General features: G+C 37.3%; 5 protein-coding genes across 6 annotated transcripts; 2 read left to right on the top strand and 3 right to left on the bottom strand.

Moving 5' to 3' along the window:
- Positions 1 to 687: 687 nt before the first annotated feature.
- Positions 688 to 2,801, bottom strand: LOC116122491 (U-box domain-containing protein 1-like). The gene has a single exon (XM_031408329.1). It carries the CDS (start codon positions 2,799 to 2,801, stop codon positions 744 to 746), a length of 2,058 nt encoding a protein of 685 aa, XP_031264189.1. The 3' UTR covers positions 688 to 743.
- A 4,728-nt stretch (positions 2,802 to 7,529) lies between these two features.
- On the top strand, positions 7,530 to 8,430 carry LOC116122493 (LOB domain-containing protein 21). The gene has a single exon (XM_031408332.1). The coding sequence runs from the start codon at positions 7,573 to 7,575 to the stop codon at positions 8,116 to 8,118; it is 546 nt and encodes a 181-aa protein (XP_031264192.1). The 5' UTR covers positions 7,530 to 7,572; the 3' UTR covers positions 8,119 to 8,430.
- A 116-nt stretch (positions 8,431 to 8,546) lies between these two features.
- Positions 8,547 to 11,131, bottom strand: LOC116122492 (trihelix transcription factor ASIL2-like). Of its 2 annotated transcripts, none has more exons than XM_031408330.1 (2): positions 10,056 to 11,131; positions 8,547 to 8,955 (listed from the first exon to the last, which is right to left on the bottom strand). In XM_031408330.1, exons 1-2 carry the CDS (start codon positions 10,807 to 10,809, stop codon positions 8,924 to 8,926), a joined length of 786 nt encoding a protein of 261 aa, XP_031264190.1. In that variant the 5' UTR covers positions 10,810 to 11,131; the 3' UTR covers positions 8,547 to 8,923. The 2 variants fall into 2 exon arrangements, with proteins under 2 accessions (XP_031264190.1, XP_031264191.1); XM_031408331.1 differs by lacking the exon at positions 8,547 to 8,955 and adding an exon at positions 8,966 to 9,235 and having other exon boundaries at positions 10,056 to 11,128.
- Positions 11,132 to 11,231: 100 nt separating this feature from the next.
- Positions 11,232 to 12,335, bottom strand: LOC116122543 (pentatricopeptide repeat-containing protein At3g56030, mitochondrial). Its single transcript, XM_031408380.1, has one exon. It carries the CDS (start codon positions 12,243 to 12,245, stop codon positions 11,232 to 11,234), a length of 1,014 nt encoding a protein of 337 aa, XP_031264240.1. The 5' UTR covers positions 12,246 to 12,335.
- Positions 12,336 to 16,994: 4,659 nt separating this feature from the next.
- On the top strand, positions 16,995 to 18,659 carry LOC116122555 (taxadien-5-alpha-ol O-acetyltransferase). The gene has a single exon (XM_031408390.1). The coding sequence runs from the start codon at positions 17,038 to 17,040 to the stop codon at positions 18,346 to 18,348; it is 1,311 nt and encodes a 436-aa protein (XP_031264250.1). The 5' UTR covers positions 16,995 to 17,037; the 3' UTR covers positions 18,349 to 18,659.
- Positions 18,660 to 24,030: the final 5,371 nt, after the last annotated feature.

The raw sequence follows: 24,030 nt of genomic DNA, 5'->3' as shown, positions 1-24,030 counted from the left end.
ATGAAGATTAAATGTCTCATCCCTCTCTTTCTCTCTTTCCTTTTCATTAATATTTATTTGCTTGCATGTATCTATCAAGATAGTCTGGAAAAAGGTAAATCTTGTCTAACAACTCTTCTGGGGAAGTCAACTGGTAAGAGAAATATGGATTTGGTTTATTTTATTTATGGTTGTGTTTGTGTGACCCTTTTTTTCCTCCTTCCTTCTCAGGGTGAAGTATCTCTGACTACAGATTAGTGAAGATCCTGTGACAAAATAAAGGCTTATTTGCTGGGAACTGAATTGGGCAACTGCATGACTTCATATGGCTTTTTTGATTATCTTCTTATTAGATTGTTTTGGTAATCATAAGCTACTCTACTGTACTGTATTGTGAACCATAAGCCAGTGGACTTGTTATCTGGAATGACGTTTTACCAATTGATCTGAGTTGTTTGATTCACATTTTGAATACAATTTTATATGGATGAAGCAGTCTGAACACAAAATTTGCTTCAGTTAACTGCTTTGTAATGATGCTTTTGGGCAGAGGTGGAGATCCAGAGATTTTTTCCTTAGTTGGGCATGTTTTTATTTTTAGTTTTAGCATGAGCTCGAACCTCAAAATGACATTGTAAAATATGGATGAATTCATTAAATGAAGCAGTAACGCGTGAGTCTCAATTACAGAACAAATCAACACTCGTATGAAGTTTGAAAGATCCACAAATATACACTTCTGGAATCTGAGTTTTCTGATACTGTTATCCTACAGGATTGTGAGATTGAGAGCAGCATCGGTTGAGTAATCTGAGGAGTGCATCAGCCTTTCTGCGAGCTTTCAGAGACCCAGCAGCAGCCAGGCTTTGCAGAGAAGGTATACTCCGAGGATTTATTAACAAACGTCTTGCTACCTCTTCTCCTCCATCCTTGCACAGTCCCAGCAGGAGAGTTATTGAGTTCTCCTTGCCTTCGGCAGATCCAAATCTTAGGAGGTCAATAAGAAGAGGAACCAGAACTCTGCTTTTCCTTATCTCCTGCAGCCCTTGAGAGCAACCAAGAAGTGAAGCTAGTATCCCCAAGGCTTCATCTGTTATACCTGCCTTGTCATCCATTAACAGGTCAATGAGCAGAGGAACTGCCCCGGCCACTATAACAGTAGCCTTGTTAGGATTATAGACTGCTAGGTTGGATAGTGCAGTTGCAGCATCTCTTTTTCCAGCTGCTGTGCCTTCTCTCAGGAGCCCAAGTAAGGCTGGAACTGCTTTAGCATGTGCTCCAATTGATGCCTTGAAATCATCAATTATTGACAGGCTAAATATGGCTGCAGCTGCATTCTCCCTTGCCTCCATGGTTTTTCCTGATTCCAGAACATCTATTATGTTGTCCATTGCTCCAGCTGCCACTATTAAAATCTTATTGTTGTCGAAAATTGAGAGGTTGAGTAAGGCAGTGACAGCATTTTCTTGAATTCTTGGATCATGGGAATTTAATAGCGTTACGAGGAATGGAATAGCTCCTGCCTCAGCAATTATCCTTCTATTGTCCATACCGGTTTTTGCAAGTAACCGCAGCTCATAAGCAGCTTGCCTCTGAATGTTCGGGGAACCCATTGCTAGTTTTCCCACCAAAAACTCAGCTGTCATTTTGACAGCATCCATGGCAACTTTGGTGGCAGAAATGTGATCAACAGCATTCTCAAACTTCCTCTTGCTGTTGCATCTCTCCAAGTCCGAGGAGGATGAGGATGCACATTCTATTACTGGAATATTATTCTCCTGGCACCATTGATGCACTAGACTCTTTAGTGCATAATTGGGTATGAGAGCCATGTGAATTAGCGTTTGCCCACTTTTAGGACAAGTGTGATGCCCAGAATTTATCCATTGAGAAATTGAATTCCGATCATAAGTATGCCCAGAGGCTACAATCACTGGGTCTCTCATCAAGTCAAGTGTTATTGGACATCGAAATTCGTCAGGAATAGGAACCAGTGATTGAGAAGTCAAGAACTGATCAAGATCTCTGCTCGAAGCAGAGCGCTGCTTGATGTCTTCTTTGGCCTTCTCATTTTCTTGGCTACTCAAAATCATTGATTTTGAATATGAAACAAGGGATATGAGATTGTTTATGTTGGAGACCACAATTAGCCCACCTGTTCCTGCCTGCTTTTGCGCTTCTGCCTCTAGTTTTGAAATTTCTTCTTCATAATCCAATGGACTTCTCAAGCCAATGCTACTTAAAACTTCTTCCAATTTGTCAATATCAATGAAGCCCTTGTATTTGGTGTTCCTCTCATTATTAGAGGCCATTACTTGCAGAAGATCCTCTCGTCTTTGAAGCTCTTTAGCATCCAGAAACAACTCTACCCTCTTTGCTTGCTTGTGAAGAAGCTCAACTTGCTCTCTAATGTCTGCGGTTATATTAAGCAAACTGAGGGGTAAAATATCAAGTGCTCTTCCCATCTCCTTCACCAATGCATAAAACTGATTGGAAACAAACCCTGTCTGTATTAGGCCCCAAAGACAACTACCATCCTTGCACGCTTGAATCAAGAACTTAACTCTTCGAATCACTGAAAAGAGCTCGGTGAGGCACAGGATTGAAGATGGACGAAGAGGACTATTGGTTTCTTGAATTTCTTCAAACAGAGAAGAAAGAAGTTTTATCCTCCTTATCATTGTTGAAACATTCCTAACCTGTATGCAAGGAAGCTTTTCCATTGAAGCAACTTCATTGGATATATGAATCAAAGATTCCAGCAAAGTCCCAGTTGGCAGTAAGCCTGAGGACGCCATGAAAGGAGGAAGTGACACATCCATTATTTCTCACTTTGGAAGTCAGTTTCTCTTCATTGTTATTATCACAGTTTGTTAGGGTTTAGATTACTTGAGCAAAAATTTTCTTTCTTTTCTATTATTTTAACATAGGATATTTACCAAAAAGAAAAAAAAAAATCATTTTAAAAGCTCCATGGATTTTGACTGTTTCTGTTTGTACAGTAAACGTAAAAGACAATAGCAAAGCTGGTAGGAGGGGAGAAGAACTTCTGGGAATGCTGCCATTTGGAGGAATTTCCGGCTTTGGTGGGTTAGTTACTTAGTTATATTCCCCGCCAATTGTATATTCAAATTAAATATTGAATGAGTCTTGTCAAACTGTTGAATTCGACCTATTTTAGTAGATTAGCAAATATTAATGTCCATAGTTAGAATTCCTCGTTAAGGAGTCTGATATATGAATGGTCAGAACTTAAATATATTTATAATAAATTTCTGAGTAGGCAACTTGACGTTTCCTCCATGTACAGTGCTGCAAATTTCTGGAAATTTCATTTTAATCCTTATGATCATCAAAAGTCAGCATTTCTAAACATTTCACATCATCTCTGGTCTGTATAACCTCTACATGCTTAGTAAATTTCCATTCTTTTTCTGTCGCATTGTAACGGGTTCGATAGCTGGTTTGATAGCTGCAGTCTGTGATTTGTAAATGTTTTTTATTGCTTGACTATAACATTTTGTTCAGTTCTTTCTCTAGATAGTTATTTTCAACATTCTTAGATTTAAAATTTTAAGCATTGTTTTTATGAAAATTAAGAAGGGTTGACCTCAGCAGATTCATTTCATTTCTGCGTTTGATCAGGGTCTTGATCATATTCATTAAAACTATTAATCTGTCTCTTTATTATCTCACATCACACCTAGCTGGACTAAACTCATCTCTGCATTCCCATCATTTTGATCTTCTATAATCAATGGTCAAATGCTGCTGTAGTAAGCTTGCTGGACCATTGGATCCAATGGTTCAGCTGGTGGGTAATGTTATTATGTTACCCCTCACTCCCAACAACGTAAACAACTCCCCGAGCCTCAATGCCCTTTTGTTTGACTTTGGCTAAATGAACTTTTGGAAGTTAGCAGTTGGATTATGTGCAATATTGTATTGCATAAACTACAGTAGAATATAGGTCAATTTGTTCAGCTATTGTATAACAAGACAATAAAAACGAGACAACAGAAGTTATTTATTTATAGAAACATTTGGGTTTCAATATTTTATACACATAAAACACAACAAGACCAAATCAAATAGGCTTAATCTGTCCTCTCTTTGGCTCACTCATTGCTTGTACTTGAGCATGATGTAGCAAGTGTTGGTTAGATGGGCCATCTTTCTTTTTTGCCGAAGGTTAGTTACCAAGTAACCACCATTTTGTAGTCTTGCTGTCAACTAAGATTCTTAGGTTTATTTTTTAAGTGATTTTGAGTTCGATCCACCTAAGTTGCTCTGAAGTGATTTATCCTGTTTTTAACTTCAGGGCTTATTCATTTTGAACCGTAAACTAAGGTTGTAGTTTAAGAAAATAGGATTACATCTCCATTAACCTTTAGAACCTTGTCTATATATTTTGATGTAGGTAAATTTACTTGTAAATTCTGGGGGTGGCCCCCAAATAATACAAGTAGCATGATAAAATCACATGAAACTTTGTACTTTGATGATGTTGTTGAGACAAGGCATTGAAATATGAAAAGGATGGTTCAAAATTTCAATTGATGAACCATCAAAATTCATCTCTCCCACTAAACCAAACTCAAAGATTATGGTGAGAACCACAAAATCATATTACTGCTTAACATGACAAGACAATTCGACTATGAGCAAGGGCCCTTTTCCACATGCTTTGCCAATTGCCGTGAATTGTGACCTTTACATCTGATTAGCACTTTCCTGACCCACTAAACTAAGTTTATACTTTTCAAATGTCTAGATGTCTTCTCCAATAAGAGATTCTCCTCTTGCCTTGCTACAGTTAACAGTTGAGAAATTTCAATAATGGCGAAAAATGTAATATACCTTATCCAGAGAATTAAGATAATCACCTATTGTTTTTGCCCAATTTGTATTCTTAACTCTTTTCCCACTTCATCTTGTAATATAACTACTTAAAAAGAAAATTCAATTACTATTAGATGGAGTTTTAACTTTAGAAACATTAAAGTGAAAATTATATAAAATCGATGATAATAACATGAAATGGAATTGAATTTTTAACAATATTTACTGATATTAAATCAAAGAAACCACTATCCTTGTGGTCAGATGACAAGACTTCAGTTATCTGGATGGATTACCCATAAGTCTTATATTTGAGTTCTATAAAGTGGTCTATTACCTATTACATTTGTGACTTACGTAACCCATTGGACTTATAGGGTATTTAATAGACTCTGATGATTAGTTAAGGTGTTAGCCACGTTTGTGATTTATCTGACTCATTGAGCTTGTAAAGTGTTCAATGGATACCGAAGATTAGTTGAAGTGCATTCAAACAGTCAGATTGGCCCAAACACTCCGATTATTAAAAAAAAAAAAAAATCACTCTAAATTTCACCACTGAGCAACAAACTGGGCTTATAGGGTATTCAATAAACCTTAGGAATTAGTTGAAATGTCAATCACATTTATAACTTACTTGACCCATTAAACTTAGAGTAATGCTACAGTTACCGAAAGGAGTGCACCAAATAACGTGACGTAATTTTGACCGTCGATCAATATTAATTCATAATTAATTGATGATCAGGATTCTGTTATTTCATTTGATGTATGAATTCGGTATGCTCTTTTCGATAACTATATTATTTTTTTAAACTTATAGAGTATTTAATAGACTACATAGATTAATTGAGATACGTGTGGAATAACATGATAATAATAATAATAATAATAAAACTCTAGATTTCACCACTACGCAACAAATTCAAGGCCCATGATTAGGCCCATCTGGATGCCTTTCTCTCTCTCCGTCAAGTTGGCCCCTACAAAGTCAAAGATCGAAAAGTGCATGTAGCTTTAATCAAAGTGCAAAATATAATGGAGGAGCAACAACAAAGTCAAGCTACACCCCCGCACTGTGCGCGTGTATATCTAACACCACACACGAAAACATTATAATAATTATTATGATCAAAAATATCAAAACAAAAGTGGGAACGCCTATCACTCCTAATCATACTTCTTGGGCCCGGCCCATATTCCCTTCTATACAAGAACATATTATCGGCGTGTGTAAGACACGGTCCGTTCAAATTCAGGACCCACCGTCTGATCTCGTCTCTGATTGTACATCATGATGGCACGTGTGATGCAGTTTAAGCCTGGCTTACTTTTTGTTGGCTTTTGTGTGTTTTGGGAAAACGACGTGCATTTAACAAGTGGGCTCTTTGTGAGGAGCATTATATCATTTTCAACTTTGGCCCTTTTGAAGTGACAATTCTACCTCTTTTATTTTGATTTTGATATTATATATAATATATTTTTTTCTCGATATAACAATTCAACAATTAGATATAAAGTTTATAGCAAACATGTAAAACTTATTTACGAATTGATTAATTACAATTATTATATCAAAATTTTAAGAGAAAGTTTGAGATTAAATTAAAATATAATTACCGTATTTTTTTATTAATACTATTACAGTATCGAGTCAATTTATGCATATCAATTATATTCAATAAAAGTTATCCCATAATAATTTATCGTCATGATCCCATGGATAAATCATAAACAAAAATACCTTTATGTCCAACGTTTTATATCTATATATATATATATATACTTTCATTTGTAAATTAGATTTTACTCAATTACTTGACGGTAAAAGAGATTTACTTCTTTCCTTAGTTTCTGGATTCAAATCTAAATCACCTACCATAAAAAATTATGGTTTATTAGTCTTTTGAGCTTGTTTGTGTTTATGAACTCTGGAGATTAGTTAGGTACATACAAACTGGCCCAACCCCAAACTTAAAAAAAAAGATTAATTTCTTCTATTTTCCAAGGAAGAAAGACTAATATTTTTGGTGAAATGGTTGATGCTACCAATGTGTTTGTTATTGTGAATATACGCCATCTAAATAGTCTCCACATTTTTATCAATAGTCCCCTGATAGTGCAAGAGCTAACGACTATAACATCAATCAAATTTCAACATAATTGAAGCTTATAATTGTCACATTCTGAGTTTAACTAAGAAGATAATATAATTATTCTATATTCTTTTTTTAAACAAGCTGCTTTGAGCACCTGAACCTCATTTATGACAAACCTTATCCTTAGATTCTTTGTTGATTGGAGAAATTTTTTACCCATTCAATATGACAAGAAATTTCATCATAAAATTACTTTCCAATATCTTTCCCCCAATATATTTTTGGGCTCCACTATGTAGAGTCCTTATCATTCACCCCCCAGGTTTTTCTTCCTTATGGATAAAGCCAACTTTCTTCACTTTTTTGGGTGATTTTTTTGATGTAAATACAAAATATATGTATTTTTTTATTTAAATTATTATGAGAAGTCCGATTAGAAAGCTTCAAAACAAGAAAAGAAAAACACAAAACATGGCACGTGCAGGTCTCGAACCCGAGACCTTTTCGTTATTATAACGACGTTCTAACCAATGGGTCTAAAAGATTTAGCTTAAGTAAAGGATTTTATCGTCTTCCTCCACCAACTTTTAGGCTTACCCACTCGGCTATTTATATTGTGGGTAAGTGAGGGACATAACATTAGAAAAATTGGATGTGGTATGAAGCCATGAGGGGACATGAGCCACGTTCAAGTTCATCTTGTGCGGCCTGCAAGTTATTGAAAAGAAAATGCACTACCACTTGTATTTTCGCTCCTTATTTTCGATCCGATGAGCCCAAAAAATTTGCAAAAGTTCATAAGGTGTTTGGTGCAAGTAATGTGAGCAAGATCCTGACTGAAGTGCCTGAAGAGCAACGAGAGGACACGGTGAATTCACTAGCATATGAGGCTGAGGCAAGGCTCAGAGACCCTGTTTATGGTTGCATTGGCGCCATCGCTTTGCTGCAAAGAAGGATGATTGAGCTTCAACAGGATTTGGCAATTGCAAGAGCTCGCCTCGCCCGCTATACGGTGGCTGCTTCTTCTTCTTCTTCTTCTTCTTGTACCTTTCAGAATAATGATCCATTTTCCTCCATGCTTCCTAATTTCAATAACTTTGATGCTTACGGTGGAATGATGGAGAGTTTCACCCAGAATTCTTTGGAACTCAACCGGGTTGGAAACATGTATGATCTAAGCCAAATCCCATATATATAATCAATTTTTCTTCTCTTTTTTCTCTCATTCTCTGTCTCTCTTTTGATTAATAACTTGAAAAAGTTGACCTCTCCATCTATAGAATTCTCTCAATAACTGTGATATAGAGGAGAACCCAGATGGGGATTCTAGCATATTTTCTATTAAATTGATCAACTTCATGGTGTTTACTTTAAGAAACAACACAGAGTCTCAAACTTTGTACTTCCAAAATGTTGGCAACACAACACTAATGGATTGATTTTCAGGTACTCTTATTCCTGTATAAACCCGGCAAGAGATCACGTGCAGTTGTTACAAAGCTTTGTCAAATTCCTCTAAACATGAATCATGATTATAGTAATTTTCCTCTGTTCCCAGTCTTGTTTTTCTTGCAATCGGTGAAGTGACAGAAGCCATAAAAGTTGTCTTTCCAAGTTTCAAAAGGGTATTAATTTTCATGGAATTACAAGGGATGGGTGGGCTGTAGCCTCTAATGAATGAGTAGATAAAATTAGATGCACTGAAATTCATTAAATTCATAGTCGGCAAATGTCCCAAGAAATATGAAGTAGCTATCAGTGCTCAGTCTTGACTGCTATCAGTACAAAACCCATGTCCTAGTTTGGGTTGCTCTTAAATGGAATGGGTTGCTCTTAAATGGAATGGCTTGCTCAACCCTCCACAGAATTTTATTTACTTTGATAGCAGTAAAAAACTAAAACATTTGTCTCCATTTCTCCCATCATGCGCACATGGGCAGTAAACATCATTTAAATAGGAGGCGAATAGGCAAATCATCATCTGTCCTTCGAAAGAGCCAACCTCATACATTGATCACTTTAAAGATGGAGAACTCTGAAATATAATATATGAAAAAAGGTTAATAATACATTGATTGCCGTACAGATTAAAGATATACAAATACAATAAATCTGTATCGAAACAACTATTCATTTACATAAACATTACAAACACAGAAACTACACAAGCCAAATGATCTTCAAATCAGAAACTGCGGCTGTTAGATGGACGGAGTCCAAAGGGGCAGCTTTACAGAGATGGATACTTAGATGGCAATTCACTTCTCATATGTAGTCTTCATGTGTTTTCAATTCTCAGCCATGACTTTTCTTCCCTGCAGAGATATGCATGTTGACAGAATATGTTTATCAGACCCTTATCCGACCCTAATCGTATTGTAATCTCAAGTTTAGGCAGCACTAATAACTTCTAAAAACACTAGAACATAGCCTTAAGCAGCAGTAATGGAGCAAGAGAAAGATCCAATAACTATTTATATGCGTCTCTGCACTAGAGAGACCGGATACCGAGCATACTTCAGAACTTGATACCTCCATTGAATCAACTGATAATAAATGTGATTTTATTTTGGAGGAACCAAAATGATTGAAGTAAATACAAGCATTAGGATGTAGGCAAGTGAAAACTGATCTTATTTCGAATATTTACAATTATAACTCTAATGACAAACACACCATATTAAAGCATTTCCAGCAACTAAGATAGAACACAAACTAGAACTAAGACCGGAACACAAGTAGAGAAACAAGACCAACCCCACAGATTTTCCCAAAACTGGCCTCAAATAACACCAGCTCTAGTTCAACAATTCAGCCAAGTTCACTTCTCGGCATTTCACCGAGCTGAGCGGCGCCTGAACTCAACCCAGGTGAAACTTAGGAACACTCTTGCACCAATATTAACTCAGCTTCATTTCCTTTTCACTCCCTACTCGTTAAACACAAATCCATGAAGCTACCTATCTCTGAGTGAATCACAAAATATTTCTTAAACCCGTATAAAAACAGCTTCTAAAACTAAGAATAAAGCAAGAAATTTTGTTTAATAATTCTAAAACTAAACAATGCACAACTGAGAAATATTAAAATTTTCATTAACAATTTTACTTCCAAAAATGTTAAGGTAAAATTAACCTGATGAGCTGGCAGGGCGATTCTGTTGCTTCAGTTTCTGGATCTCCAATTGAGACCCCATGAATATATTCATTCTTTCACACTCAATATCTTTTATAACCTTCATTCTCTCCTTCTCCAACTCCATCATTTGCTTTTGTTTTTCACTCTCAATTTTCTCATAGATTTCCCCAAATTTCAATATTGCCCTCGCCAATTCCCTACATGCCGCTACATCCGAAAAATCGACATCCTCCATCCGCTGCACCTTTTTTACCACCACCACATCTTCCTCATCCTCTTCCTCATCCTCTTCTTCTTCTCCATCATCACCGTTCGACGATAAATCCCTCTCCGTTGACTTTGATCTCCCAACAGCGTATGCGTTCGGCTTTGGTTTAACTCTCAAAGTGACGGTGGTCGTTGGTTTTTTGGCGGCGTCAGTGCCGATTAGTGAATCGAGACGGTAATAAAATGGCCATTTTGACGGCGGAGGTTTGGCTTTCTCGATTTTGTACTTCTTTTTCAACGTATCGATCCGGTTCTTGCACTGGATGTCCGTTTTCTTCTGCTTAACACCGTCTTGACGGGCGTTAACGGACTCGGCCACTTCTTTCCAGTCCTTCTGACGGAGATTTCCACGGTTAAGTTTAACATAACGGTCTCCCCACGCCTCGATCAGCGTCTCCGTCGCACCTTCGGACCAACAGTCTTCGCGCCCTCCGCCGGGAGACGCGTGAGCTCGCCGGTTGGTTTGGGACCCACGAGGTTCCATGCTTTTGTTGATGATGATTATGTAGCTGTCGGGCGTTGGTGGTGGTAATTTTGTTTTGTTGGTAGGGGGTGGGCACTACGGGGCTAACGTGCGCCGTAGGTATAGGTTAAGGTGGTACAACAGAGAGAGAGAGAGAGAATCGAATTCGGAGTGAAGGGGACAAGTGGGAGAAGTGGTACTGTGACTGTGAGTACAAGGATGGCCGTGCATTGTGACCGCCGGTGACGTCAGCAACCGCAACGGGGTTGGACAGAAAAACGATTTTAAGCTAGGTGTTTTTGGACTGACTTGGTCCGTTGGATGTAAACCGTGAACAGTAAAATCCAAAATTAATAAACTCGTATTTAAATTATTTGAAATACAATTAATAGGGCAAAATCGCAGAAAAGATAACAATTTTACTGCGGTAAAAAGTAAATATTTCAACTATCTGTAACATTCATTTGGTAAAAATCTCTCAGCTTGTGGCCCATCTGTAAATCCCGTTTATTCATTTCCATCAAAATAACCATTGCCTCGTCATTCCTGTCCAAGTCCATAAGCTTACTGGCCAAACCCCCATATATTTGTGTGTCCAATTTTACATCTTTATTTCCGCAAACCATCACGAACTTCACCGCCTGCGCATAATAGCCCAACCTCAACAATGAGCTAACAATATGCGAGTACGTAGAATACAACGCAGTCTGTCCATCGTCCACCATCCTCCTTAGCAACACAAAAGCACCCTCCACCTTTCCAGCCCGACACGCGCCTAATACCAGCGCATCATACGTACGCGCATCAGCACCTAATCCCTCTTCGTCGATCTTTTTCATAACTTCACTTGCAGCCGTTAGATTTCCCTTGAAACAGTAAGCAGTTAACAAGTAATTGTACGCCGTCACATCAGGCGATATTTTAATCTCTTTCATCAACTCCACCACCTGCAACGCTTTCTCCATCCTCTTCCCCCTGGTCAACGCGCTCAGTATTGGGTGAAAAGTACACGTGTTTAAACCAAAATCTCCCGACGCCATTACATGCACCACGCGCAACGCCTCGTCGATCTTTTTCAGTCTACACAGACGTGCGATGAGCGAATCGTACGCGCTCTTGCGAGGATATCCGTTATCAAGACGAGCCAGTGTTTTAGTCAGATCGTCCAGTATTGACAACGAGCTCTCAGTATCAGTTATGAACTTGAACGTGTTGGTGGTGTTCAAACAATGGTCTCTCACGCGCTTATTGAGGAGGGATCGTAAGGCTTCCAGGTCTCGTTCTCGGCCAGCTTTGTTAACCAGATCGTCGTAATAAGCGACAGTGGGCACGTCTGGGAAAGTGTCGAGGCTGGGGTTTTGGGTGGTGAGAAAGCGAGTGGTAATGGCAGTAAAGCGAGTGGTAATGGCAGTTTGGGGATTGAGAAATCTCTTGGGAAATTTACGGAGAAGGGACATTTTTGTTTAGGGTTTAACAGAGACGGTGAGACTAGTGAAAGTTCAGAGAAACACAGGGTTTTGGCGATTAGGGTTTATCGAATTATTTAGAGAGAAAAGGTTTTTGTTTAAATTGGGCCGACTTGAAGTAGGCCCATTCTTGAAGTCTAAACTTGGGTGGTCCAACCCAAGAACATTTCAAATGTCCTACCCTGAATTTCTGAGTACCGTTGTTAATGTGGAAGTGGGTGTAGTTAGCACTAGGGGTGTCCGACCTAAATCCCGGTTCCGGTTTTGATACCGGTTATCAAGATTTGGACCGGGTACCGGGACCTGTCCACACCTAATTTTGGCCGCACTCTTTAATTGTTCACATGAACCCATGATAACAGTCTAGAGTGGTTTGACTAGGTTCAAATGAGCTAATGTATATAAAATGTAAAGTGCTTCTAGGAAAATACTTTTGATGTAACAGTGTAAAGCATTAATGAGTAGATTACATTATCTATTACTTTACATTTATATCAAAAACATAAATCCTTTAAAGATTATTCAAATATATTGTGTAAATGAGCAGCTATAAAACAGAGCAGGGGGAATCAGGAGAGATTAAAAGAGAGTAGATGGTAGAATTGTTTTGCATAAACAAAGCAAGAGCCAAGAGGTAAATTGTGTATAACTCCTCTACAGAAGGGATTTGTTTTCTAGAAGGAAACCAGTGACAATGGCCATTATGATTTTGCCAGGGCCTCTGGTTCGCTGGGCGAAAGTTTCAAAACGTTATTACTCAGTACAGCTTCCTATAAACCTAATTCATGCCCAGGATTAATGTACAAACATGTTAAATGAAAAAGGATCTTTCCAAGGAGCCGTCTCGTTAATTAACAATGTATATTGGAATTGAAATTAGTTATCATGCAAACAGTTGGAAGATGTATTTCTCTCACCAGTTTAACATAAAGAGAAATAATCTGCAGTTCTAGGAAGGCTCTGTATATTGAAGCCTTAAATGGGTTGTCGTAGTAATGAGGTCGTTCAGTCATTTGAAAGGGAGTTTCCAGATTTTGATTCTGAAGTGTAAGGTAGAAAGAATGAAGAATCACAAATGGTTGGTTTCATAAATCCAGTGATGGCCAACCTGCTTTTACCCTTTATACAAACTGACGTGATATATCATAAAACATATTATATGGTATTAAAACTTTCGTAATTTAATGTCATATTAACGAACTCTTATATCAGTCACCTCACTTTATACAAACTCCCCTCTTCTCTTTATACGGACCGTTTGTGCAAATAACTTTATCCTTGAACTAATATTCGACATCAAAATCTGGAATAAAAAAATTAAATTAATGGTGAAGTACATCCTGTCTACTCTATGTTCTGCTTTTGTGAAAAGACGTGATGGGTTTAATGGCTACCCAGCTGGAAAAAAGGAGACAGATAAGACTGAGAAATAAGAGTAGAGGAATATTAAGTAACAGAGAAGCGTAAGCATGCAGATCATGCATATCCATCAATAAAGAAAGTTAGATAAACCTAGCTTTTGTCTTTCTTTCTCATCCACTTAAACATCTTTACTTAGGCTAACTTATGCTGTCAAATTAACTATTGCTCCGTCAGTTTCCCAAACTAACACAATACACTCTAAATTTGATGAAAAATTGACAGTAACAGAGAATAACTCATTTTTGAGGAGTTTTTCATTTCCTTTTAGATCAAAACTACTCTTAAGATAAACTTTAGTGGCCGAATTTGTATGCTTTCTGAAGCGAATGTGGGTAGTAATTGGCTCAAATAATTGATGGGGTGAACTGTATTTTGTCCTCTCTAGATATCCATCATCTTTGGCCCTCCATTGGGGCCTAGTTTGACCTAAACATATTGATACTTAATTCTGTTAAGTATTCTCTGTAAATCGAGCGCTAGCTCCAAAGTGTCTGCAAGGAGTAGTAAATAGGGCGGTGATAGGTCAGGATTTGACAGGAGCATCTCTAGTTATGTCATGGTCATTATCAGCCAGTAAATATTTTAGACTAGATACCCGTCTACTACTAATAACACTTTAGCTTTCACAGATTTACAGATGCAGCTGCTAGGAAATCTATTTCTTATTTCCATCTCCAGTCCACTGTTACATATAAGACAGATTAATGGGCTCTACCTTTACTTTCTTTTCTTCTTTTTCTCTAATTTTGATATACTTATAGATTAGGAGTGAATCTCTCTTATCAACTTTTTAGGTGCGCAGACAGATTAATAAAGTAGATTTGCAGAAGGCTGACATTATTAAAATTTGAAGGATTCATTTACTTTCCTGAGATCTCCTGTAAATGTACACTGGCGCCATTTAAGACTAACAAACTTCTTAAATTCTACCTTCATGTGCATGCAGCAGTGAAGGCATTCATATTTTGCATGCAAAATTTAATGAACAAGCCCGCCAGGATATATATTTTACAGAGAGGATATCTACATGGGAAATTGTGTGATTAATTGTTATTCAAAGAGCCAGCCAGCTGATTAGTTACTAAACTCTGTGTTTTCCTTTTCCCATTCAATTCCATCCAGTGTACAGAGTTCACATTCTGCTGACGGTTTTACTTTGCGTATCTAGCTCTTAATTTTTGAAAGATTTTTAGTCCATATCTACATGAGGGAGGAATAAAGGGAAAATTCAGTGCCTTGATTGTGCTTAGCACTAGGGGCCAACCCCCATCACCCTATTTCGGCAAAATATAAACTAGGATACCACTTTCTTTTCTATATACCAGACAATTCCTTCTTCCTAAACCAACAACAAAGAGTCAATTATGCAAAAGCTAGCTATCCCTTCAATTTTAATGTTAGGATAGAATCCACCTAACCCCTCCTAAACGATTTGCTTTCCCCTTTTTCAAATAACATTTATTTGATTGTCTTCAAGTTCTCCATACATCATCTCTATAATTACTTTTGAACCTGTAAATCTAACTGAGAAACATTATTGTTGGTGCTTGATTTTGACATCAACGATTTCGTACGTGTAAAATGCTATAAAGTTACACAAGAGGTTATTATAATGAATAGGTAAGGTACTGTGTGCGAACATTTGTCTATGAAGTTACAAGTGTAAATTCAAAGAATATCCTTAAATTAAATGGGGCTTGAATAGGTGTGCGAATCAAATTCACTTAGGCATAAATTCTTGAGTCGATTTAGGTCTGTGACAATTATATTCTTTTTGCCTATAGAGATGTGTCATGTTCTAAACGGTAGAATGCTTTTCTGGATTCTGATTAGTGTTCGATGACGTCAACATATGTTAGCCCTTAACAATTACTTTATACTAAATTTTGAAGAATAATCAGCATTTTTGTTTCTAATACTTTAGAGTTAGATAGAATCCTAGGTTTATTTTTGTTTGGTATCATTGTTTGCAAAGACTTAGATAGACACGAAGTACTGATAAATTAAAGGGATAATCATAAAATCATCTAGGTAGCATAATAAATATTCTTGGAGTTTGATACGATATGATAAGAAAAAAATAAAAATTCTCAGTAGTAGTCGATTGCTAGAAACAAAATGGTAAGTGGGCACACCGAATTCCCAAAAGTTTATTGTTTTATAAGACGTATGGATGCTTTAATCTGACAGAGCTATCACCATTTGATATTAATGGGCTCCATGATCCGACAGGCATAACTGTTCCTCAAGCATCAGTTGTTATTTGATGCCCCCCCTAAGCTCTTCTTAATTAAGCACATTCTTTATTAATATACCTGCAGGTCAATATCAATTTAGTTACTCTATTGCAGAATAAAAGAATCCATTTACTAAATTTAACCTAGCTCTGTGATGTGTGACATGTAAATAGATTAAAACATGGATAATATTTTTCTTAATATAAAGTTAGATGTGATTTTTTGGTTGGACATTATTTTATCCAAACTAGAAATCAAAGTATATTTCGAATCAAGATACGATTCCATGGTCATATTATAATAATATGTAATTCAACTTAGAAGAAACTCGATATCACTCAACTGATAGACAAACATGTGTCATCGGCTCTTTTCACATGGTATATTATCTTATTTCAAAGCTCAAAATTAAAGCTGTGTTCTGCATCTTCTTAAAATCCCGTTCCAAATCTATGATGTTATATTTGGGTCCACCCGTGTCCCAAAAAACTACAGATTTATATGTTTATATAATTCTCTTTGTTTTGATATAAATATTGCAGTGAGGACATTAACTAGACAGGTATCAGCATCCATGTCCATCAACAAATAAAAACAAACAAAAAAAAAAATTACCAAGAAATAAAGGCAACAGAAGGAGAGAGAGAGAGAAAGACTAGAGAAATTATGAAAATGGAGTTATATATGACAGTATATGAAAGAGAGAGAGAGAGAGAGAGTTTGTGTATGTGATTGGCCTATCACCAGTCCGCCGAACAGACAGAAAGCAAATCCAAGCTGTTAACGTTTGTTTTGATATTAATTTTTCCATAAAGTGATGCCCGGAGAATCTTGGCACAAATCTTTCACAGTTAGACACAGAAAAGATACACATGGCTTCTCTTGTATTAGTAAATAGCAACCCTCAATGCAAATAATGCAACTAAACTGTGCTCCTTATTTAAATATAGGTAATAAAGCTCTTACTAAATTTTAACTACAAAAGTTATTTTTACAAACGTGATTGAATCCTTATATATATATATATATATATACACACGTATATATATATATGTGTGTATATATATGTGTGTGTGTATATATATAGGGAGGCCGAACTCTCTCCAGAATAACAAGACAGAAACATGGCTTCTGTGCACGTCAAAGAAGTTATTGTTATCACCCCAAACGAGCCAACTCCAACTCGTGTTTTGCCTCTTTCAGCTATGGATTCTCAGCTTTTCTTACGTTTTACTATTGAGTATCTATTCCTCTACAAGGCACGCCCTGGTTTGGACCCGGGTGCCACCACGGCTCGTATCAAGAATGCACTAGCTAAAGCTTTGGTTCCTTATTATCCTCTCGCCGGTCGAGTCAGAGCTAAACCGGATGGCTCCGCCCTAGAAGTCGTGTGTCGAGCTCAAGGTGCTGTGTTCATTGAAGCATTTTCCGATTATACGATCAACGATTTTCATAAGGCGCCCAAATATGTTACTCAATGGAGAAAACTCTTGTCGGTCTACGTGGTAGACGTGCTCAAGGGGGCCCCTCCGCTCGTGATCCAGCTTACGTGGCTAAAAGATGGCTCCGCCACTCTTGGTGTTGGGATTAATCATTGTGTTTGCGACGGAATAGGTAGTGCTGAGTTTCTCAACTTGTTTGCTGAGTTATCCACGAGTCAACGACTACGCCAACTCTCTGATTTTAAACCAAAACCCATCTGGGATCGCCACCTTATGAACCCATTGCCAAAAAAACTACATAACTCGGTGAGTCACCCTGAGTTCAACAGAGTTCCCGACCTTTGCGGTTTTCTTTCTCGCTTCTCCAGTGAGCGACTTGCTCCTACTTCAATCACCTTCGATAAAAGATGCATAAACGAGTTAAAGAAACTCGCTTTCTCAACGTCTCGACCCAGTGCGTTAGCTTACACGTCATTCGAAGTCCTATCTGCTCATGTATGGAGGAGCTGGGCTAGAGCTTTAAACCTACCATCAAACCAAATCTTGAAGCTGCTTTTTAGTATTAATGTACGTAACCGAGTTAATCCGAGTCTACCCAGTGGGTACTACGGTAACGCATTTGTCCTCGGTTGTGCTCAAACGACGGTTAAAGATTTGACGGAGAAGGGTCTGGGTTACGCATCATTGTTGATAAAAAAAGCCAAGGACAGAGTAGACAACGAGTTTGTGCAATCGATTGTGAACTCAGTGAGTGGGGCAAGGGCGTGTCCAGATTCAGTCGGGGTGTTGATCTTGTCACAATGGTCAAGGCTAGGTTTGGAGAGGGTTGACTTAGGCATGGGTAAGCCAATTCATGTAGGACCCGTTTGTTGTGATAGGTATTGTTTATTTTTGCCGGTTTTTAATCAGACGGACGCAGTTAAGGTGATGGTGGCTGTCCCCACAAGTGGAGTTGACAAGTATGAGCATCTTGTCAGGAGTGTATGCTGGTGAGGCCTACTGGATCATGGCCCAACCGTTGACTTGTATTAATCAATTTGACTATTACCTTTTTTTTATTTCACCGATTCTGATCCAATACACGGCGGAGGAGGAGAGAGTATCAGAGAGTTAATAGTTTGTAAAGCTATTTTTGTGTGTTTTTCTCTTTAAGAAGAACGACAAATTTTGTAGCTTTTTTCAAGGCACGTGGAATCCAATGAAGTGATTGTTTCATGTTTAATTTCTCTTTACCCTGACGTGAAGGAAAACCAAACCAGAGCCAGCGATCCACTACCCTCCAATTTAATGCACATTTTCCTCTTGCTGGCCACATCCCTTTTGTCTTTGCTTATTGAAAATGATTGTGTGTGCCTCAATCTAATACAAGCAAATCTTATGAAAAGATCTTTGAAATATATCTATATGATTTAAAGAGCTGTTTATGAGGGAAGAAAGATCTGTGTATCCTGCAAATGATTGCCTTATGAATAGACAATAGTTTTAGTTAGTTTAAATGCTCCACCAAGAACTACTACTACGTATATAATTATATATAAATAAGTATATTTTAGGCTGCTGATCGTGGATTTGACTCCATGATTGTGTAAACTATAAGCCTATAAGGTGAACGTACGTAGTTGCCTTGCTTATCCGTTTAGATGATCTGCATCTGCCTGATATTCTTCAATCAATTAGGTGTATGTATCTTAATATGAGATTTGCAAATACACCTTAGGGGCCTCCTGCAGTGAAGGGAATCCTTTAAATGCGTTCATACTGTCGAGTCAATTTGTTCGTGTACTTGATCAAGAATGATACTGTTTTCCCATCAAACCAGCCTGGCTGTGAAGAGATTGCCAAACATTTGGCCGTCCCTCTGATTGTTTTTTGGGAAAAAGCCATTTCACTTAATGAAACACAGATGCCGCAAAAGTGATTTCTGAGTCCTGACCCACTTCTCTTTGGACGGTTGAATTTACGCTTACAAACCAGGAACCGTCGTTTTCTTGACCAAAAGAAAGCCCCACTAGAGAAGAGATAAAGACATTTCAAGCTTAACCAATCACATCCTTTCGGCTATTTTTGGCCCAACCTAAATTGGGTCGAATGTCCTTCATGACTTGAATTTTAACCCACCAAAAGCAATCCAAGCCCGTGATAAACATCACAAAAGCAGCCCTTAATTTCAAGTGTTGAAATTGCAGAGAGAATAAAACATATTGTCAAATACATTTAAGTTGTATAGATTCTTATGTAAATCTGAAAATAAATATTGAAGATGATACTTGTTGTGCCTAATTTATTGGCGGTCAAATTTGTGCCACACGTCCTTAAGATGTGTCAAAGGCTGATGGTTTGGATCCTCCCACGTATCTTCTCATCAGCATTTGTCTTCTCTTAAGGTGGTTACTATCAAAAGTATGGGTTAAACTGTCATTAGCATAGTCTAGCCTGTCACAAGCATAGAGATTACAGACTCAAATCCTAATTAAGGAGATTACATGTGCAAGCAACCCCATAACAGCCACTCTCAACCATTGTCGGATGAGCCAAGTATAAAAGGAGCTCACAACCTTCATTTTAAGGGATTACGGTATTAGTAAAGTCTAAGAGAAAAATACACTGATCTGTTTTAGAGAGAGTATAAAGAGAATAGGTTGCGAGAGTTCAATGTCCTTTATTTAACTCGCAAACTTTCCTTTGTAATCTCATTCGACCTTATAACATCCATCAATAATAACATAATAGTATATGTAAGTTTGGTTTCTATACCGTCGAATCATTATAAAATTTCTTTTGTTCTTTATTTTATTATGTTGTTTTTAACGACCTTGTTGGTTACCAGTAATTACGCGTACATCTTATCTGATCCATTCCGAGGCCGACTGAATATTTCTGGTCGGAAAGAATTATCGCATCAACAATGCTAAAGGAATCTAAGGACGTTGTGATGCAACAATGCTTCGTTTCTTTGTCTTTTGGGATAATAGAAGAATCTCCAGCTAAGTAAAGTATTATATGGTTCCCAGAAACTATAATATAGATATGCAGATGATGAAGATAAAACCTCATTCATTCATTGATAACTAATTAATAATATTTTAAAGAAGAAGAATCGGTCCTTGAAAGGAATTAAAATTGAAGTTGTGGCTCAGAATGCAACAGCTCCCCTTGAAGCTTACAACCCACCCAATGCTGATTCAAAAATGGTGGACAAAGAACAAACAAATAAAGGTCACCCATTGAGCATAGAGAATCAGATCAGACATTTTTCTGCAAATAATTAATTAATTAATAAATAAATGTAAATAAAATGGTCCAACTAGTAGTTATGTTTACTGAGTGGGTTTTGTGAGTACCAACGCAGTGAGTTGGTAGCTAGCCACCACATGCTATGCTATCTCCTGCATGCTTCTTTATCAATCCTCATGTGGTTCCTCTTACATGCAGACACCTCATCTCTTCATGCAGTATTGCCATTCGCCATTGTCACCCTCCTTTATTCTTCATTTGTTGCTAAGGTTGTGGCAACTGGTAGTTAATATTCCCTCATCTTTAACTTTCTGCAAATTTTATATACACTTTAAAGTGGTTTACTCTTTCATTATCACATGATTTATATATCATTTTATTTCTTTTTTTCTATTATCTACTACATTGTTAAGCCTAAAAAGTAGAGTTGACGTCAAGCCTAGTCAGCATGGGTGATTGGAGCTTAAAAAAGTTCTACAACTACTCAGATGTAGCTATGTCGCGTGATGACGTGAGCAGCATGCTCTAGCCAGTGCAACGTATGCGTCAGGTTGGCGAAAGGCTAGAAAATATCCACGTGTCCAATCCCTGCACAAGTCAAGGAAATCACTCGGATAGGTGAGTAATGGGACGCAGAGAAGGATTTGCACAGCATCTGTCCCATTCACGGATTTAGTCATCATTACCTTAGTTCCTCCCACTATAAATAGAGGGCTCCTCTCCTGTTTGTGGGATTAGTTAACTTTTCTCTGAAATATAATACACACTCTCTCTCTCCCTATTGTATTTCTTAAGCTATAAATCAGCTCGTTAAACACGACCTGATTTCACTCATTAATACAATATCAGTGGACGTAAGATTCGCTTGTTTCAGCATCCGAACCATTTTAAACATTGTTCTTCATTCCTTACTCAATCAAGCACCCCCTTACCATGTGTGACTTCTGAGTCCGTTCAGCATTTCCCACGTACGAATAGTTGGTGTTAAAATCACGCATCAACATGCATAAATTACTTTATCAGAATATTTATCATAATTACCTCAATTCTATATTAATTAAATACAGTCACGTTACATTTGTGATAATCTACGATGTTGGGAAAAAAAAGATATATTTTAGGCGTAGGAAGCCATAAATTCAAGATAGGATTTTTGGGGCCTCCCTAAAACTATTTTCAAAGCCATTTCCCATGATTCTATCTTCATTGGTGATTTGATGAGGACGAACGATGCTTTTTAAAGCTCAGATGTGGTTGGTTTCCTCCTTGATGGGTCAAAACTTAATTCTTTTTTATTGGTTGTATTTTCTTTGTTTTTCCCTATTGTTATTGGTATTTTTTGTTTGTTCACCTAGACGGCTAGACCGAGTTCCTTTGAAAATAGTTTTGGATACTCCTCATGTATCCTTTATCTTTCTTGGTGAGATTAAGATAGGACCACAAGAGGAATTTTTTTAGCCGTGAATCGGCTTACTTTCTTTTGATCCCTATCTCGGGGCATGTCTTGATATAGGTTAACCGCCCTTTACTAGACCTATGTATATTATTTCCACTCTTCTTTTATAAATTTATTTACTTAACATTAAAAAAATAAAAAACAAGATATAAAAGATATTGGAAAACTTTGCTTATTTCCGATGAAGAAAAACTCTACACGATCTACGAGTTTTCAGAAGGAAAATCTAGCCAGCAAGCTCCGTATTATAAATGCAGCTTCCTTTCCTTGCTGCTTGGGAGGGAGACCTAGGGAGTTGAATCCTTTAATGCACATTGAAATTGGAATAGCATGTGAAGATTGACTTCATTTTTAGCGGTTGCTTTCACAGACTTATGTACCAGTGGTCATCCTCAAGAATTTATGTTGGGATGAGCAAATATCAAATGGAAAAATGTTTATTAATAGATCTACTTATACTGTTACTTTCCTGAGTTAGCAGGTAGTAAGTTTTATGATTCAGATTATAAAATTTACTTTTTGTTATATGTTTATCTGTTTTCTGACATACAAGAAGAGAGATGTGGTTCATGTGAGGAACAATTCCCACTCAAAGATCAAAAAAGCTATACGGTAACAAGAGGGATAGGCTGTATTAGATTTAATATATTACCCCAAACTGGAAGCCATTGAAGCGACAAGACTCGCAGTTTATTTATGTAGATACTCTTTGACATCATCATGCAGAGAGGTTGGCTGACCTCCAGAGCATCTAAGTCATAAAGCTCATCACAAGAACAGACGTCTCTTTATGTTATTTTGGGTCAGCAATTAAGTCTTCTAATGAAGTAGTGCATATTTGAGGATTTATTTTCGAGATTTATTATACCGAGAAATGGATCTTTAAAACTGTTGATTTTGACACCAACTACTCGCACGTGTAAAATACTAAAATGACTTAGAAGTTCACACGTGATATGAGAAGATTGAATCAAATAAAAGGTGAAGAACAATATTTAAAGTAGTTTGGATGCTATAAAGCGAATCATATGTCCACTGTTATTGTCTTAATAAGAGAGAATGATCAGGTCGCGTTCAACGAGCTGAGTTACAGTTTAGGGAGAGAGAGAGAGCTATTTTAGCGTAAAATTAGCTAATCCCCATAAATGAGAGGGAAGTTATCTATTTATAGTGAGAAAGTTCAAGGTAATGATTATGAAAGCTGCAAGTGGATAGGTGCTACGCAAATCTTTTCTTTGCGTCACATTGATCACTTGCCCAAGGGATTTCCTCGATTAAAACTGGGTTTTGACACGTGGACGATCTTCAGCCGCTTGCTAGCTTGACACTCACCTGCTGCACTGACAGGAGTCATGCCACTTGCGCTAGGCGCGACGTGGCCGCACTTGAACGACGTAGAACCTTTCTGAATTTTGACCATCCTTTATTTACAAGGCTCCACGTCAACCTTACTTTTTCTCGCATAACAAAACCCACCAAAAGAAAGAAGCAATTTAATCATTCAGCATCAGAAGTCGCTACTTCATGATTGGGTAATATGAATCAAATAGTGCTTTAATACGACAGAAATTCACATAGCCATCAAAGTACTCTCACTTGTAGCATCGTCTTTACATGTACCAAGTAAAAATTTCAACAAAGAAAAGACTCTCTTTACAGTAGTAATCCTAGGATACCTTCATGACGAAGTAATATCTTCGTGAAGAAACCAAAATCTACTGGTGGCGAGGAACCAGAGAGAAGCAGAAGAAGCAGAAGCATCTTGGTTATTGCTTTGAGACAGGAACTTCACCAACCCATATGAGATAAACTTATATACCATAAAAACATATACGCAAAATATTTATATAATCCTAATTAACACACTTAGGAAACTTTCCCTTTATATAATTTACAGAACCAAATTTTCAATTTATTTTTAAGTTAATTGACTTAACCACTTTTTTCCTCCCAAATATTGGTTTAATGACACTTTCTCACCTATA

The sequence above is a fragment of the Pistacia vera genome, unplaced genomic scaffold (assembly GCF_008641045.1).
Source record: "Pistacia vera cultivar Batoury unplaced genomic scaffold, PisVer_v2 Contig135, whole genome shotgun sequence".
Lineage (NCBI taxonomy): Eukaryota > Viridiplantae > Streptophyta > Magnoliopsida > Sapindales > Anacardiaceae > Pistacia > Pistacia vera.
Note: the sequence above shows the minus strand (reverse complement) of the source record. Positions and strands in the feature narration are given on the sequence as shown.

Bases quoted from the DNA above. Each gene is read 5' to 3' on its own strand.
- LOC116122491 (XM_031408329.1), bottom strand. From the start codon at position 2,801: ATGGATGTGTCACTTCCTCCTTTCATGGCGTCCTCAGGCTTACTGCCA.
- LOC116122493 (XM_031408332.1), top strand. From the start codon at position 7,573: ATGTGGTATGAAGCCATGAGGGGACATGAGCCACGTTCAAGTTCATCT.
- LOC116122492 (XM_031408330.1), bottom strand. From the start codon at position 10,809: ATGGAACCTCGTGGGTCCCAAACCAACCGGCGAGCTCACGCGTCTCCC. The intron at 8,956-10,055 runs GTTAATTTTACC...ATTATATTTCAG, and splicing joins TCGCCCTGCCAGCTCATCAG to AGTTCTCCATCTTTAAAGTG.
- LOC116122543 (XM_031408380.1), bottom strand. From the start codon at position 12,245: ATGTCCCTTCTCCGTAAATTTCCCAAGAGATTTCTCAATCCCCAAACT.
- LOC116122555 (XM_031408390.1), top strand. From the start codon at position 17,038: ATGGCTTCTGTGCACGTCAAAGAAGTTATTGTTATCACCCCAAACGAG.